The sequence below is a fragment of the Micromys minutus genome, assembly GCF_963924665.1.
Source record: "Micromys minutus genome assembly, chromosome: 25".
NCBI lineage: Eukaryota > Metazoa > Chordata > Mammalia > Rodentia > Muridae > Micromys > Micromys minutus.
Window position 1 is genome coordinate 14,157,154 of NC_137960.1, and position 13,323 is coordinate 14,170,476.

At 47.5% G+C, this 13,323-nt stretch overlaps 1 protein-coding gene across 3 annotated transcripts in view; it reads right to left on the bottom strand.

Annotated features, from left to right (window-relative positions):
- IPMK (inositol polyphosphate multikinase) overlaps nucleotides 1–13,323 on the bottom strand; it is a 35,403-nt gene that overhangs the window by 10,317 nt on the left and 11,763 nt on the right. Inside the window, exons 2-4 of one of the 3 annotated variants that reach the window (XM_080938282.1) lie at nucleotides 10,667–10,752; nucleotides 8,089–8,185; nucleotides 1,862–2,034 (exon numbers count right to left, since the gene is read on the bottom strand). In XM_080938282.1, coding sequence (XP_080794408.1) covers nucleotides 1,862–2,034; nucleotides 8,089–8,185; nucleotides 10,667–10,752 — 356 coding nt within the window. Of the gene's footprint in view, nucleotides 1–1,861; nucleotides 2,038–8,088; nucleotides 8,186–10,666; nucleotides 10,753–13,323 lie in introns of all 3 variants that reach the window. The other 2 variants (XM_080938283.1, XM_080938281.1) reach the window with 2 other exon arrangements.

The following is a 13,323-nucleotide window of genomic DNA, read 5'->3' on the forward strand; positions in this document are numbered from 1 at the left end:
CAGTGGTTCTGCCCTGAGGAAATCCAGTCTGAACGGATTGAGCATGTGTAGAACTAATTATTATTAATTATCTTGTCACTGGGTCGCTACCGCCCTAATCATCTGTGTTCCCAAATAAAAGACACATACACAGTCTTTATATTTCACAATGCCGTATTCAGCACAGTAGCTAGGACACTGCCTAACTTCCATGTGGTTAATCCCAATTATTTCTTACTAAACTCTATATTCTCCCATGGCCGCCCTGGACCCAGTTGGACAGCCTCTGGGCCGTGCTCTCCCGGCCCTCCACAGGGCGGACTCGCCTCTCTGTCCTGCACTCTTTTCAGGCACCTCTCCTCTCCCCAACACTCCCAAACCTCCCCTTCTCTCCTCCTGGTCCCAAGCCCAGGAATCCTAACTAAAATCTCGCCCCTGTCTGTCCTCCCCAGCTATTGGCTGTTGGCATCTTTATTTACCAATCAGAACCAATTGGGGGAAGGTGCCTAGATGCAACGTGCAGTTTTTTGGGGGAACATAGTTAGCATTTGTAATACAATCAGCTAGATTTCCCCCTTTTTGTCCAATTTGTTGGGCTCTTTTCTCTCACATATACACTGAACAGAGCTCTACAAACAAGTCCATGTTCCCACAGAGCTGGTTCCCTTTTCCTGCCTTTAAGTGAGTCCCAGGGAACAATCAACTTGCTCAGCTTTCACAGTCAGCCCTTTACCCAGTGAGCCAGCCTGCTACCCCCTTTGCCTTTTCATAAGTGCTTGCTCATGTTTAGTTTCCTAAGACAAAGATCTGCTTGAACGATCCTCCTACAGTATTGATCAAGAAATCGGGTCCAACGTCATAACTGTTTTGCTGATTATCACCGGCACGTTAGCAATCTCCCACAATACTTCCTGTTTAAGACTCAAAAGGAAGACCATCTGTCACTTGCCCATGCTTGCTCACTGGGTAATCATCCGGCTCATCTGGAAACAGCGCTACTGGTTTAGAGGATCACATGCCACATCATTTCCCAGCTGCGGGACGTTGGCGAAATAGCTTCAATAATTCTTCCTTCCCATCGTATTTGTTCTGGAATTTGTGTTGTGACACCTAGGTGAGGAGCAACCCTGTGCTAGCCCTCCAAGACGACAGCAAGTCATCTCTGCCTCTGTAGCTCCTGCTCTGTCCCCTCAGAAGTGACCCCAGGGTATACACACTGAAGCAGACCCCACCACCAGATGACACCAGCCCCCGACTAGCCTGAGGTGAACAGTATGTGTGCATATCAAAGCAGAAATACAAACTTCTTATGTATCAGTTAAGATTTAAAAAAAAAAAGGTTTAAGTGCTAACTCATAGAACTCTGTGCAAATAAAACTGTTTTAAATAAAAATATAAAATAATGTCGTTTTTTTTTCTCTACTTATAAAACAACTCATTTCCCCAGCACTGGGGAGGCAGACAGGTGAACCTCTGAGTTCAAGGACAGCCTGGTCTACAAAGCAATTTCCAGAACAGTCAGGGCCACACAGTGAGATTCTGTCTCAAAATGCCAAAAGCTATAAATAGCCCTTTTCTTACAGAAAAACTACGAAGAATATGTTTACTTTTAATCTTTATTGTACACCGGAACTTCGACCTTCTCTAACACAAAATTTCACATTACCGTCTTAGGGTCTGGCCACCGCGCATTAACACTAGTCCGTGTCAGGACCAGTGCTGCTGACCACACACCAGAGAGCAACAGATAAAACGCCCGTCCTAGTAGCTCACGTACATCGTGGTGACGCAACTCTACAGCACACCAGCTCTGACCCATCAGCATCCAGCTCCATGGTGTTGTGTAAGAGAAACATGCACACCTCCCGGAAACCGCTCTTACCCTCATGCCGAGCACCAGGAACCCGATCTCCTCCATCAGAGGGTACTTGCTGACCTGCTGCTGAATCTTCTCTGATGAGGCAAAGGGGTCGTAGCTCTTCCGCCCAATCTTCACATCCATTATACAGGGCTTGTTAAACTTATGAGTCACATCTTCCAGTTTTAGGTACACATCTGCTGTTAGAGGAAAACCTTAATTAATGACAGGCAACCCTACCATTCAAACAACCCCCCAGAGAGAAACAAGAAGAGGAGGTGCTAGAGAACAGAAGACTTTGGTAGATCTAGAGCCAACATAGTAACAAACACCAACATCGGACAAGCTCCTGCTACGTGTGACCAGACATCACTGGAGCGAAGGGAGTGTCCAGCATTACAAAGCTGCAGGCACACTCGCAGGCAGGCACACTCCCATGAATACAATACTGTCTGGCTCACACCAAGTTTTCTTAGTATTTTAAGGATTTTGTAAGTTTGTTTGACGTCAGTAAACCGGGGGCTGAATCCAAATGACCCCACCAACTTCTCTCTTGCTACTCTCACACACACCGTTGCTCTGTCACGGGCACATCTCAGCACCCTGCACACCATAGGAAACTTGCCACAAAAAAAAAAAAAAAAAAAAAAAACAAAAACAAAAACCTCACACTTCACCTTAAAAACGTGGATTTAGGTTTGAAGAGAACAGTTCTCCCTGTTCCTAAGGAAAACAATCCTGTCCAAATTCTCAATGAAATTATGGTTCATGTTTTAGTTCCTAAGTCTGGGGGTGGGGGATGGGTGGGCACGGTGCGGACAAGCACCAGGAGGAGTTAGCATCCCAGAACCCATGCAATCTGAGCCTCCTACAGAGAGAAGGGAGGCAGAGGGAAGAGCCTTCGGAACACACAGGCTGGCCATGTGGCCTCTGCAGCAGCCAATAGGAGATCCTGTCCCAAACACGGCGGAGTGATAGCCAACACCCAAGGCTGTCCTCTATCTAACTGCTACATGTGTGTCATTGCTCACACATGTGCATGCATGTGAAGCGTGAAGTTAGGAAAAGTGTATATTTCCTCTAACCCAGCTGGGTAAAAGGTGCCAGAGTGACAGGAGCCCTATGCACTAATGTCCCTCTTTCCCATCCTACCCAGACTGGCGCCATTTTGGAATGCCAACAGAGGTTTGTGTTGAACTGAATGAGAACAACTCAGGCCTTGAAAATGTAAGGCTCTCAGACTTAGCAGCGATAAATTTCCTGCCGAGGATGAAGGGATAAAGAAGTAAATGGTATCTTTCCATCAAGGCAGGTAGCACTGTAGTCAAGGGGAGGACAGCAGCCCGGAAGAGCAATACAAGCAGCCTAGGGGCCTGAACCTGAAAGCAGGCTGCCCAGGCACCTTGACAACAGGCCTGGTCACAGCAACTCCACACACATCCATAGCAAAGGACACAGGTGGACACAGCCAAGCTTCTGTCTTTGAAACGGCAGCCACAGAATGGAGAACCTGGGAAAGGTCAGCTCCACCATCACGACAGTGTGAAAGAGCTTCGATGGCCAGCCAGGCTTACATTCCAAGTAAAAATGATAGATCCCGGAGGCTCCATCGTTCACTCGGAGATGAGGCGTAGGAGTCATAGTGACGTAAGGCTGGATGTGAGAGTGTGCTGTCAGCTGGAGGCTCAGCACACACCTCAAGGGAAATCTATTTGTGTGTGTGTGTGTGTGTGTGTGTGTGTGTGTGTGTGTGAAATATGTGTGTCTTGATAATTTAGACAGGGCCCTGCAGATTTATTATCCTCCCATACAGTGAGCCCCTGCTAAACAAGGGTACCCCCTTTCCCACCTTTCCACTGCCCTGGACACTGTGGACCCAGTCCACTGCACTATAACAGACTAAGTCATTTCTTCAACAAGTAGCACCCAAACACACAGCTGTGTTTCCTTTCCTGCACATGCACTCTGGTGCTTTGATACAGCATCTCACTAGGCTGGCCTTGAACAAGCAGCCCTCCCAACTTCAGCCTTCCAAGTGCAGAGATCACAGGGGCGAAACACCATGCAGCTAAGATTCTCGTTTGTATCTTCCTTTCTAAACATCAAAACCGGCTTTCGGGATGTAGAATTCCAGGCCTCTGAGGACAGTCTGCTATCTCAGCACCCAGGAGGCTGAGGCAGAAGGACTTCGGACTGAAGACCGATCTGGGTAACACAGCCATCCGGCCAGGCTGGGGTACACAGCAAGAGCTTATCTCAACACATACACACACACAAAAGGAATGCACATGTACTCAGGAGAGAACTGGGGCTTGGGTGTGGAGGTCTTAGCAGAAGCTTCTGGAAAAGAGAACTAAGAAAGCGGGACGCAGCCTGCACGGCAGACTGTTAGGCTGACAGCTGCCATGCCTATAAAGCTGACCACTGACTCACTCTGAAGACTGGCTAGCAACTCTTTCAGTGACTTCAGCAGACCAAAGCTCGAGTCAAAGTAGGTCAGTCTTGAGACTCGGTTATGTAAAGATCAAAGGCACTTCGCAGCAGCACAGTCTCCGGAGGTAACTCTAGGCCAGTAACAAAACATGTCTTCTCAGCCAGGCCCCTCTGGGTCCAGAGCAGAGCAGTGCTTTTCCATGCGTGGGATGTGAACATCGGTGAACTGTGGACTGACTAGAAAGAGGAAGAGGCTCCAGGTATACAGGAAGTACTGATGAGGGCTCGTCTCCAGCAGAGACAGCCGAAGGTGTGTCGTGGTGCAATCCGTCTCCAGTGCTACCCACAAACCTCAGAAGTGTTCCTGTCACACAGGAACCAACTCCCAATCACAGCCATTGAGATGGAAAAATGTCTGACAGACAAGCTGCTTGTGACCACCCTCTGTCTGGATCTTCAGGTCACGGCACAACATGTGAAAAGTGAGTGATCCTTTTGGCGGACTAGGGGCATGTGCAGAAACAGTCCTGAGCTCCATTCCGGTCCCAGCGCGACTCAGCTACACACCCCTATGTCCTTATAATAAAATGTCCTTCTTGTTTAATTAAATGTGTTTGTTCAACTTACACTCACAGAATCCTAAACAAAAATGATAGCACTTAAAGCAATTTTTACAAGTACAGGAAACTAAGTTAAAATGTCAGTTCCACCATATGTTCTTATGCCATCCCAGCACGCCCTGTACCTCAGTGGCATACACAAAACGGGGCAGTGGCTCTCGGCCTTCCTAAGGCTGCGACCCTTGAATGTAGTTCCTCATGGTGTGGTGACCCCCGACCACAAAATCATTTTCATTACTACTTCATAACTGTGATCTTGCTACTGTTATGAATCATAATATAAATATCTGTGTTTGCTGATGGTCTTAGTCGACCCCCTCAAAGGGAGGGTGACCCACAGGTTGAGAACTGCTGGATCAGAGGCCCACCATGAAGCAGAGGCATTGTGGCCCACAGTGACAGGGATGTGTCAGTGCAGCTTTAAGAGAGCCTCACATGACAAGGCACTGCTCTGAGGCACACAGTCAATGACATGAAAGCCTTTACCAGAGCTGCCCATGAGGAACAGAAGTGACACTTTATTCAGCATGGAGTCTGGTGTCATATGCGGCTCACTGAGCCCTGGGATTGGCCTGGATGGATACATCAACTGCCAAACATGACCATGATGGACAGGCGTAAAAACCCATGCTAGGTCAGCATCAAGCAAGCTGAACACCAATATCCAGAATAAAGACAAATGCAGGCCCAGTGCCTGGAGCAAGCTCTGCCCCTTCCCAGTAAGACAAATACATCGCAGCAACCACAAAATTAAAGGGCACTTGTTAATAGAGACTTTCCACCCTGTAGCTAATCTTAAGCCTTGGCCCACAGTTAAACATTAACAAGAACATCTATTTATTACACATTGATTTTTATCTCAAGCCAAAAAGAGCTAAGACAGCGAAACGCAATCTGATTACCGGGCTCAAGCGGGCCTTGCACACGCCCGACCGCGGCACTGTATTTTCCAAGTCTCTCCTCTTCCCACACAGACACTCCTGTTCCCACTGTTGCCAGCTACACTAGTGTCTTCCTACTTTGCTTCTGCTAAAGAAAGCCTTATGGATTAGTTTCTATCATAGACAGAAAAAAATATATAGCAAGAGATATTCGAACTGCTTTTCTGATGCTGGAGTTTTTGTTTTGTTTTTATCTGCTGCGTCCATAGCAAAGAGATAATGGCAAAAGAGAAAATGACCAGGCGTGGTGGCACACACCTTTGATCCTAGCACTCTGGAGGCAGAGAGGGGTGGATCTCTGTGAGTTCTGGGCCACCAAGTCTGCATAGGTTCCAAGGCAGCCTAAATTATAGAGACCCAAAGAAAAAGAAAAGTGCTGGAGATATATATCTTATGTTCATGAATATCTAAGTCATAACTATTATCCCAAGCTTTCCAAAGGATCTTCTCAAAAAAACATTTTCTTTTTAAATTTTTTTAGAATTTTATGTGCATGACTGTTTTGTCTGCATATATGTATCTGCACCATGTGCAGATGATGTATGCAAAGCCAGAAGAGGGTATCGGATCCCTGCAGTTACAGGTGGTTATGAGCCACCTTCTGGGTACTGGGAACTGAACCTAAGACCACTGTAAGAGTAGCCAATGCTGTTAACCTGGGCCATCTCTCCGGTCCCTTCTAAGAACCTTGCTCAGCCGAGTATTTCGTCACCCAGATCTCCACTCACACGCTGTCTTCAGGACTGACTGTCCTGCATTCAGCAACAGTGATCAGCATAGCTCACTGCGACCAAGAGAGAGCCAAGCTGCTTTCTCTGGTCTTCATGGCAGTCCTGACAGGGACCACTCACAGCAAACGGGGAAGGTTAGATGCTACAATACAGAGTTCATCTACAAGCACGAGTTGGACAAACTACAGACAAGAATATGCCTTTAATGACATGACAGCATATGCCTTTAATGCCACCAGCCAGGCAGCAGAGGCAGGCCAACCAGGGCTACATATTGAGATCTTAGTTTCTAAAAAAATAAAAAGGAGTGAAGTTACAATGGTCTGTGGGGTAATTACTAAGAATACTATCCTCAGTCATAAATAAATATCTGCATGTGTTTGGTGCTAAGACCTTTAAGTCAGGGAGCAAGACAGACAAACTGGAAAAGAGAGGGGTGGATGAATCTAACACTGCTAATCCAAAAATCTGCAATCGCCCTGGTGCTGTTTGTATTTCGATGCTAATTCTGCTTCCCCAAGAGGGGCTGCCTGGGACTGAGGAGTGAATCCGAACTCAGGTGACTTCAAGGGAACCTTCTCCCCACTTAACTTGTAAAATAAAGGCGTGAGATCTGGTGATTGGGCAATGGGAGAGAGGTGGAGCCGACAGTTTTGGGGAAAGAAGGAGGGAGAGCGAGGGGAAGAAGGGGAGAAAGGAAGACTGGAGAGGAGGAGGTGGAAGGAAGATGGAGCAGAAGCCCATGGCCTGGAGAAACCGCAAGGATCTCATAGCTGGGGAACAGAGCAGTGCACTGGTGGATCTGCCCAATCTAGGCGTGTAGCTTGTGTTCATATTAATTGAGTCATGTTTTCCTTGCATGGGCTCATTTGGGTTGGAGATTTACCACAACAGACTGGAAACACGCCTGCCGAGTCCTGAGCTCTTCAGGTATGTGGCACACCCCTGAAGTCCACAGAGCCTCAGTCACTTGCTTTTTCTGAACTAGAGAAGTACAGGTGGCTCTGCCCCTGAGCAGCCCTAGACTGGCCGCTGTTCATCTAGGAATTCCCATGGGGAAGAGCCAAGAAGCCACAGTGGTAGCAAAGGTCAGACAGTGCCACAGGGTGGTTCTAGACCCACATCGGCAACGCCTGCAGCCCTGATTAAGTGACCTGATCACCAGACTCCAAGACAGACCCACACGCTCACATTTCTCCCCAGGGTTTCCCAAAACACTAAAAACTAAAGTTTGTGGGTTGGGAATAAGGCAGGAGACAGAAGCTGTGCAGGGAGGTACTTCTGCTTGGGTTCTTAAGGGTTTATTCTTTGCCTAAGAAACAGTCATTTGTAAATGAACACAGTTCTAAGATGTAAAAAACTGTAACAGATTTATCAGTGAATGTTTGATACAACCTTTAAGGAAATGGCGACAGTGTGTGCAAGTGGGTTTCATTTAGCAAAGCCCAACAGTTTTATGTTTTTTTCCAGCCTTCACAGAGTCAAGCTTGTGAACTGAGCCACTAGACACATAGAAGATGTATTACCGTTTGGTGCGGTGGGAGGGGACCAGACGCCATAGTATTTGGGCAGGTGTTTTCGAAGCTCCAGGAGAACAGCGTCGGCACAGTCGGCAGCGTAAACCTGAACGGAACAGAGGGACAGGGCTGGTCAGCTTTCCATAAAGCCTCAAGAAGACCAAGTGTATGTAACAGACTCATCTGCCGTGAGGTGCATGGGCAGTGAACCCCAAGTAAAGACAAGCAGCTACTTACCGCAGCACACTGTGCTCCGTGGGGAGGACTCTCCTGCTCGTCCTCCCTGTCAACATTATTCAAGTTTTTTTTTTTTTTTTTTTCTGCTGTGTGAGTTGTGTGTAACTGACACCAAATTCAAAATAATTCTCTCAACACAGGCAAGAAATTCTGGCTGGAGGGCAAAGGTTGGGGGGGGGTGTACCTTGGCTAACTCTTTGGGCCACTTTTATTTGTATATTTTTTACATTCATTCATTTTGTGTGTGGGGGGGAGAGATAGATCTGTGTATGTGTGTCCACCATCCAGATCCCAACCAAACCGGTTAGCAGCAAGCTCCCCTTTTGGCTGAGCCATCTTGCTGGCCCCATTGAACCATTTTTAACACTTACCTGGATTTTTCACTAAATAAATCTTTTACATATTTATTTTATCTCTATGAGAACAGTTTCATTTATTGTAAAATCTGAGGGACGGCTTTAATATACACATCTACATGGCACATTATTTTATGAGTAAGAACGCTACAAGAGTTAAATACACATCTACATGGCACATTATTTTATGAGTAAGAACGCTACAGGACAGAATTTCATTTACCAGAAGCTGAAACTCACATCTAAGAGGAAGGGAAAGAAAAGAAGTTGTTGTTTTTCTACCAGAAGTCTCCAAAGAAATGCCAACTACTATGTGAGCAAACCATGTTTGGCAGTGCATGGGGTTGTCGCACAATGCAGGTCATGGCTGATAGTCACACACACGCACGCACGCACACGCAAAACTGCTCAATGGTCTAACTGCAGTCTTCAGGTCCAGGACTTTGTCATTTCCCTCAGGAAGAGAAAAAACAAATCTTTAGTTCTCAAAAATCAGTCATTGTTACAGGGTGAGCTATGTGTGAGCCACCAAAGAGCCACACGGCCCAAGTCTAGAATGTGAGCACCTTTGGAGACGCTTGCAAGGAGATCATCATGGTGACAGCAAAGGCTCATGCTAAGGGTTGTCTCAGAAAGTGCACTAGGCTGTAAACCCACAGAAGAAAATCTGAGGAGACAGCCCCTGAGCAGGAGAGGGGGGGCGCCTTCAGAAGAAACCCCTGGCTGCAGCCAGACTAGAAGGTTAAGTGTGAAAAGCTTGATTTCTGTATTTCAGGCCAAACCAATGGTGTTACTTTGTCATGGCAGCCCTAGCCAGTGAGCACACTGCTCCTCTGAGCACTTCTGTTAGGGGGTCAGAACATGGAAGGGCTCTATCAGAGGGTCAGAGACAGCCCAGGATAGAAACGTGGGTACCGACAGAGGAAACAGGATCTCCTGGTGGGGTAGAGGTACCTTCATCCTCTCTTAATCAGGACAAGGAAAATCAATACAGGCCCAAACAAAACCAACCAAAGGGCTGGGTGTGGATGACTGCCGCGGGCTCCAGGCCACCCTGGGCTTCATAGCAAGTTTTCCAGGCTGGAGAATAAGACCTTTTCTCAAGACAGCAATGGGAAAGAGCAGATATAAGCTGGGTCTCACCAAAATCTGTGCCTTTGTGTCTAAAAGGACACAACCAAGACGGTGAAAAGCCAACTGCAGAGGGGGCAGGCACCACCTACGAGCGGGTTTGGGGGGGGGCTCATATCCAGTGCACTACTGTCAGGATGGAACCACACTTCATAGGGGTGCGGGGGGAGGGGGGGAGAGGGAGATCTGAACAAGCATCATCCTGGAGAAGACACACAGAAGCCAGCACGCTCATGGAAAGAAAGCCGATCTGTGGCTGGTGGGCAGGGAAGGCGGAGCCTCGTGGTTAAAATGTTTTGCAGTTAAGAAATAATTGGTGGTCACGGAACACTGTGAACACACTAAAAAGTGTCCTGAGTCATAGGATGAATTAGGCATCAGGAATGAGCCCTTCTCCCACAGTGCCGGGAAACACTGAACAAGAGGCAGGGGCACTGTGACACACGGTACCGGGGAGGCTGAGGCAGGGGCACCGGAGTCCCCTGCCAGCCTGCACCGTACAGAGACCCTGATTAATGACGCAAACCAGATTCTCAAAAGCTGTTTGTAAAAGAAACAAAAACAAAACAAAACCAAACACTTAGCGTCTCTGAGAGTGACAAACTCTCTGTTAAGTGTTTTTCAAATTGCGGGTCACGACCAGTTGACTGAAATCAATTTAGTGACTCAGAATAAGACTCTCTATGATTCGAAGCCGATCGGAAAGCACTAGGTTGCAGAAGAAACACGGGAAGATGAGCCTTGTTTGTGTGAAGCTTGTTTGTCACGAGGGGACCCGGAACGTGCTACCAAACTCACTTCTCACTGAGTGAAAGCAGAAAACTGAGAAGCACGTAGAACAACGCAGCATCTTCGTCACTTACCGTGGTATAAAATTCCAGCTCTCTGGGGCCCCGTGGCGGCGGCTGCAGCTGTTTCAGAACTGTACCATCTGGGTGTTGGAGTATACCTGCACAACAGAAATCGGGGGCAGTCAATGCTTTGGGGAAGGGACCCTGTTTCCCAGGATGTGTCTGCTCCAGGCAGTCAAGCACTTCCACAGGCGGAAAACTTTACTGGGACTTGTTTCAGAAGCTGCAACATTCAGCCAATTTTCTGGATACTTGTTACCAGGAGAGAGCGTCACACCCACAGGTCACACAGCTTTCTCATCCTTCAGTTCTCCCTCGGGGAGATTCTCTTATGGCCCCTGGATTTTCTAGAAACTTTTTGGTAATAAACTTTCTATTATGGAAAAACAAAAACCACGACAACATAGTAATACAGACCCAGTTCGTTTTTATAGACAACGAAAACCGTGTTTCCAGTAGCCACCAATGAGTTTCAGTTGACCATGTGCTATATAGTTCATCTTCCCAACTTGGATACCCTGTGCACAGCTGTGCTGGGTCCCAAGATGGAACGTCAAGGATGCCTGCCTCTCTGTGACCCGCCCATGCAATACAAAACTCCTTTTCCAAGTCACCATCTGCACACCAACACCTGCCTGATCCATGGAACTGGGAACAACCACTCACTGCAAACTGAAATTTTAATCGTTACGGATTGGGATTTTTCACAGTATTATGACAACTGGGACAAAATGTAGTTTATGAAATTAGAATTCTATCAAGTGTTCCACTTGAATCTATACTTCTTTTGGCAAGGGATATGAACTTTTTAACAGTGGCGAGAATGAAGAATTTAAAGAGTCAAAGCAGATGTCTCAGGTAAGTGTGTCTAAGATCTAGACATCAGCAGGCCAGAAGGAAGGGAGACAGAAAGCTTGGCTGGCCAGATTTGGGGGATGCCAGGATTAGTCTAACAAAGGACTGCCGGGAAACCTGTTTCTGAAGGCATACTTGAGGACCAGAGTGCCCTCTCCTCCTGCAGCCAGGAAGAACGCCGGCACAAGGACGCCTGGGCTGAATCCCAGAGGGGGACATTGAGGCATCAACAGCCAGGAAAGAAGCTCACCCATCTCCTTTTCCCTCACGGCAGGCTCCAGGCCTTCTCAGTCAGCTTCTCAGACTGTTCACAGGCAGGGATCATGCACTGCAAGCGGCTGTGTGAAGAAGCTGCTGACTGAATCGGAGACTACAACCCCACACAGACAGACCCGAGTCCTACAAAACAACCAAGTCTGCTGAGAATGCCGAACGTAGTAATCCCAGACCCAAGTGAATGAAGCCAAGACCCAGCTGAACTTCAGCATCTAAGACCAAAGACAAATCCCAGCCAGCCCAGCCAGTGAGCTCCATGCTCAGCTATTAACTAAGACATGGGCACGAGCTCCTGAGGAGACAGGCCCTTCAGAGGGAGAAGCATCCACTTTGCTGCTTTCCAGTGTGCTGTAAGCAGGATGTCCTGTGCTCAGCAGCAAGACCCACCGAAGAACAGGAAGAGTGCATAATCAACAGAGGCTGACGCAAGACGGTCACATGACTGTAATTAGGAAGCAAGCATGTTCACCAAAAATCCCATGTATGCTACAGAAATCAGAGGAAAGTGCAGAGGCTGAAAGAACCCAAGGAGATCCCGAAGCTGAAAAAACAAAAACAAACAAACAAACCAAAAAAAATCTAAAACCAAAGCATGTAGGATGAAGACGACTTGGGAGATGAGTCAAAAAATTATCACGGAAGAAAAGAGCAAATGGACCTTAAGAGATACCGATACCAAGGGCTATGGTACCCAGGAAAGCTGAGGAAGGACCATCACAAGTTCAAGGCCAGCCAGAGCTTGAAGACCTTGTCTCAGAATAAAGGAAAGTTGGATATGGCAGCACATGCCTTTAATCCTATCGCTTTGGAGGAGGGAGCAGCTGGATCTCTGAGTTTGAGGCTAGCCTGGTCTACACAGCAGGTTCCTGGACAGCCTGGGCTACAAAGGGGTTTCTAAACACACATAATAATAATAATAGTAATAATAATAAATGGAAAGGGCCAGGCACGCTGGCAAACGCCTTTAACCCTAGCTCTGAGTTCCGGGCCAGCAACAGCCCAGTATACCTACAGAAGAGGCACGGCAGGAGCATTCAAGGCTAAGTCAAACAGCGGAGAACAATCCTCTGGCAGGTCAGCCCCACTGGAACTAACACCCAAGGCCTGTTTCGAAGCCATTAGGAACCTGAAGGTGCTGTACCAAAATGCCTCAGAAAACACTGGAAACAAGCCAGTACTTGTTGATTCAGCTTACATGGAGCATCTAAAGTGTCCCAGCTCTTAGAAAGCAGAATGGTGGCTGGCAAAGGCTAGAGACAAGGAAGTATTCGGTGGGTATGGCGTTCTCAAAGCTGAAGGCATCCCAAGGTCTCAGTCTTGGGCAGGAGAGCGGCTCAGCAGCAAAGAGAGCCTGCAGCTCGGTTCAGCTCTCAGCTGCCTGCAACTCCAGCTCCAGCTGACCTGACACCCTCTTCTGCCTTCACACGCATCTGCACACACACTGAAAGAAACTCATGCAGGTGCACATAAAAACTCAGACACACATAGAGACAGTACATTAACAAACAGTACATTTTAACAGTGTGCAGACTGATGCT